This window comes from Penaeus vannamei, chromosome 21 (genome assembly GCF_042767895.1).
Source record: "Penaeus vannamei isolate JL-2024 chromosome 21, ASM4276789v1, whole genome shotgun sequence".
Lineage (NCBI taxonomy): Eukaryota > Metazoa > Arthropoda > Malacostraca > Decapoda > Penaeidae > Penaeus > Penaeus vannamei.
In genome coordinates this window covers 7,373,697-7,378,539 of record NC_091569.1, presented here as the reverse complement: position 1 = coordinate 7,378,539, position 4,843 = coordinate 7,373,697, and the positions used below count along the sequence as shown (strand labels likewise).

General features: G+C 47.3%; 1 protein-coding gene across 2 annotated transcripts in view; it reads left to right on the top strand.

The window, feature by feature from the left end:
* Nucleotides 1-229: 229 nt before the first annotated feature.
* The window catches only part of spz4 (Spaetzle domain-containing protein 4), a 30,390-nt gene continuing 25,776 nt past the window's right edge, over nt 230-4,843 (top strand). The window contains exon 1 of one of the 2 annotated variants that reach the window (XM_070135816.1): nt 230-935. In XM_070135816.1, the coding sequence (XP_069991917.1) occupies nt 897-935 (39 nt within the window). In that variant the 5' untranslated portion in view covers nt 230-896. The remainder of the gene's footprint in view (nt 936-4,843) is intronic. The other variant, XM_070135817.1, reaches the window with a different exon arrangement.

Below are 4,843 nucleotides of genomic sequence, written 5' to 3'. Positions count from 1 at the left end.
GCTACAATTTTGATTAGAAACACCAAGGACTAACAAGAAAGATGAAAGACAGAGACCTAATCGTTTTCCTCGTGCATAATTGCATGGCGTTATGACATCGGAGTCCCACTTGCCAAAGCAATGCAGCCTTTCTTGTCATGCCATTTGGCAAAATATACAATATACCAATCCCTTCCCACAAAATGAAAGGTGTTTTGTGCCCAGTGTGCGACCCTCTGTATATAAAGCAGTGTCTGGCAACAGTTGGGAGGGTCTCATGCTCGTCCCGGTACCAGTTACTGGCGGACTGCTGTGCCAGGCGTAGCCTACTGGTGACTCTGGTAGCCGAGAGCATGAGGCAGACTCCACTAGCTACCTCACAAGTGTTCTCGTAACTGCCTCATTGCATGTGTCGCCTCATACACCACCCAAGGCAGCTGCCGATCGTTTCCTTACCAAGTGCCATATAAACATGTGTTCGGCGAGTGTAGTCTGAAAGCAGGTTTAAAAATCAACTCCCATAGTGGTTCATAAGTGTGCAACGCTCAGTGGAAAATGTGCCAGTGTGTCAGTGGTGTTATCGCAACATCTGAAACGAAATTGGAGATAACGTCGTTGATTTAGAGGATAAGGAATACCCGGAGAAGGAATCTTGACCTAGTTTCCCGTCGGGACGAATTGTTTCTCTATCGGGGAATCGAAACGGCTCGCAGGGTCAGGCCCCCTAGTGTCGTGTTTATTTACATGCCACAAAGGCTCGCGGTGAGGGATCGGGCCTGGAAGCGGAGTTCGTCGTCGGCGCTTTTTCCCTGTGAGCGCTCTCTCTCCCTCCGGCCGCCGAGCTCGCAACGAACTTTCTTCACTGATCTGACGCCGAAGAATGCAAGGGAGGGCGCTCTAGCGGGGTCGAAGGAGTAATGACGACCCCGATATGGCGTCTATTACCCGCGCTTGCCGTAAGTAAACGATCGTCTTTTGGCTTCGAGGCAATGGAGGAGGAAATGGGAGAGGGCTTGGCTCTGATAATGGAATGATAACGGTTTAACGGCCAACGAAATGTAGATAAGATAGGTTAATATTATATTTTATTTTTCCTCCTCTGTGCCCTCGTGAATTCCAATTGTTTTCTTTGAATTGGAGGATTAAAAGTAAAAAAAAAAAAAAAAGAAAGGTATGTCCGTGCCACAGAGTTCGACAGTGGCTTCCTGTCGTGAACTCGTGCCGTGTCAGAAGTGCAGGTGTCATGCTGTCACCGGGTCAGAACTCGTACCGGAATGACCCACACTTCAGAACCCACAGCCATCGCACTGAAATGGGAATTCTTACCATGCTCATTGATGTATGTCCGTCCATTTATCTGTCAGTCAGTCAGTCAATCTCGTTGTTTATCTATCTGTCTGTCTGTGTCAGTTTGTTTGTATATCCATCTATCTGCATGCGTGTGTATGTGTGTGTGTGTGTGTGTGTGTGTGTGTGTGTGTGTGTGTGTGTGTGTGTGTGTGTGTGTGTGTGTGTGTGTGTGTGTGTGTGTGTGTGTGTGTGTGTGTGTGTGTCCATATACGTGCATACATCTGTATCTAAATTTAATCGCAGTATCGTAAATACTGTATTGTTTTCAAAGGAGATTCCAACGCTCTGCATAAAGTAATCTTTGCACAACATCCAAAGACGAGGACTTTTATTGGAATGAAATCAAATGTTTATTTGTCATTTGTTTACTTGTCCCACCGAGAAACCCCAAGCGATAAAAGGCCTGATTGCACCACCACCATAACCCACGTGTATGGTGAGGGTGGAGCGAGCAAGTGTTGTCAGCATTCGAAAGCGCCTACGTGTTCGTATAAGCCTTGCCTCTGTTTTTGGAAAAGAATCTTATTTTTGAAGAAGCGCACCATCGTAAAGCGAGTAACGGGAGATTTCACAAGGTCTTTCGGTTAGACTTCTCCAAGAACAGACCCTGCTCCGCAAGCAAATCTCCCTGAACTCGGCAATGGCAACACTGGGGCGAAATTGGGGTTAGTGGGGTGGGATACCTGCTAGCCGGCCTTGTCCCTTTCCTTGGCCCGTGACTTAGGCTTCGTCTTCGTGTCCCCCTGAGGAAATGTTGCGTTTGCGTTCGGGGGTTGAATCGATGAGCATTTTCGACGGCTGTAGAGCGTGCGTTGGGCGGGGAAAGCGAGCGTGGCCTACAAAGAGGGCAGAGAGACCCGGTCGACCTGTGCGAGGACCGGTTTCACTTTTTCAAGGAAGCCTCCTCGGTTGTCCCGTTACACGACTTTTACTCCGCGCTGCCAGATACCAAACATACCCATTTCCGACGTACCCAACTTCTCCCAAAGGGCAGGCGGGGATGCAGCAGAAGCATGCACAACCTTCCCTTGGATTCCTTGCTGAAAATTACATATCTCCAAAGGTTTTTCGACCCCCAGAATATCGGGTATGCCTCAGCACATCGGGACAGGGAGCGGCATCTTTATTACAGCGCGGGAGAAAGTTGTTGCCTTCGGACTCGTGATAGAAAGTTCGAGATGGCGCGATGATGGCGAGAGAACAGAGCGGGATATGTACACATACATATATTTGGGAATCGCCTTCGTCAGTATGCATGAAACGACCGCATGACTGGTTCCTTTCTCCTTCGCCATGTCATTTTTCTTTGACTTATGGTTTATATTTTGGGTATTTTGGGTAGATGCGCATTTGTTTTGGTTCGCAAGCTGAGATAATAAACACACGCAAAAATATGCGAATGGATCACGAGAATTTTGCGTCACAAACGGTTGGGTCGCGATCAACATGTCACGGTGATGGCGGGGGGGGGGGGGTGTTGCTGCTAATAGTGCGTGGCGGAGGGAGAGAAAGAGAGGGAAAAGGAGGAGGAGGGGGATGGAGAAGGAGGAGGAGGGGGAGGGAGAGGAAGAGAGGGAAAAGGAGGAGGAGGGGGAGGGAAAAGGAGGAGGGGGAGGGAGAAGGAGAAGGAAAGGGAGGAAGAGGGAGAGGAAAAAAGGAGGAATAGAAGGAATAGGTAAAGGAGAAGGAAGGAGAGGGAGAAGGAGAAGGAGGAGAAGAAGAAAGAGAGGGAGAGAAGGAGGAAGAGGGAGGGGGTAAAGGTGAAAGTAGGAAAGAGGGATTGAGGGGAAGGGCAGGGAAAGAGCAGGAGGGAAAGGAAGGAGATGCTGCTGCTGATACACATACACCCACACACGCACAGACACACACACACACACACACACACACACACACACATACACACACACACACACACACACACACACTCACTCACTCACTCACTCACTCACTCACTCACTCACTCACTCACTCACACACACACACACACACACACACACACACACACACACACACACACACACACACACACACACACACACACACACACACATACGCATACATACACACACACACACACACACACACACACACACACAACACACAGCGCAAAAATAGAAACACACTCACACATGCTAAGTTATGTATGCATGTATACTTTCATTTTAGCGAATGGATAAGAGAGAGCAAGGGTTTTGGGTGTGATACCGAATATTTCTTGTCATTATAGTAATATACTTTATTTTGAATTTCGGACCAAAGCGCGTAACGAACCCATTCGGACAAGCTCACCGCGGCCCGCCCACGAAGCCTCATGAAGCGTTTCGGACAAGCGATACCGGAACTCATGGCACATTTTCACCAGAATTTTTGAAAGAAAAGTCACTTACAAACCTCTCATTGTGTTCACTGAGACGGTTAAGCTTTCAGAAACTTAAAAAATGCCTTACCCCCCCCCCCAACGAAGGAAAAAAACGAAAGAAAGCTCATATAAATACTTGTAATTACATATATATATATATATATACATATATATATATATTTATAAGAATATATATCTATATGTGTGTGTATGTACGTACGCGTATGTGTATATGTATGTATCTGTAAACCAAATAGCTATTTTCGGTTTCCAGGTTCCTTCTAGTTTTGACCGACTGCCACCGAGAAAATGCGTTCACTGTATTATGGTTTTGTTCAATGTATCCACCAATAGATGGCTCCACATGCATTCAGCCACCAAGGAGTTAATAAGTAGGCTGCGTGACCTCACTTGATTTTCCCCTTCCTTGTTTTTTTCTATTGCTATTAATAACGATGATGTTATTATTATTATATTATACTTATTGCCATGTTATAAGAAATAGTAATAGCAATATGAAAGAAGATATTTCCGATATTCAAGGAAAATGGTGAGATAAGTCATACTAGTAATTGATTCATTGGTAATTGAATACTTGTGGGGCCATTTAGATGTAAATACAATTAATGAAACGTAAAAACAATAACGAACAGGGCGAAGAGCAGAGCGAGTATGTCTCTTTAGCAGAAAGTCTTAGAGCAGAGGCCACAGAGCCAGACAAACGTAAACAAAGGAAATGAACCGGAGATAAAATCAGCAGATAAAAACATCGACATATCACCTGACTTGCGCTCCGTTCCTCTCCCCTCCCCCGCATCCTCCAGAAATTTCCAGGTTCTAGACTTTCACATGTTGCGCCACGTTCGACCCCCGACGGCCTGCCCGCGCTCTCGAACAGGCTCCGGTGGGCTCGGGAGATCCTCGGGGGCGACCGAAAGGACTTTCACTCGCGTCAAAATCGGTAGCCTTGGTTGACCTGCTTCTCGGCTGCTGCTTGGCTTTCCCTTGGGTAGGCGCGCCCTTCCTCTTTCCTTCTCGAAAGTGGGGGGGGGGGGGGCTGCGAGGGAGGGAGGGAGGGAGGAGTCGAGGGAGGGGAGGGAGGGAGATGCATATGGTAGATAGGGACAGAGGGCTAGGAAGAGTTAGAGAGAGGGT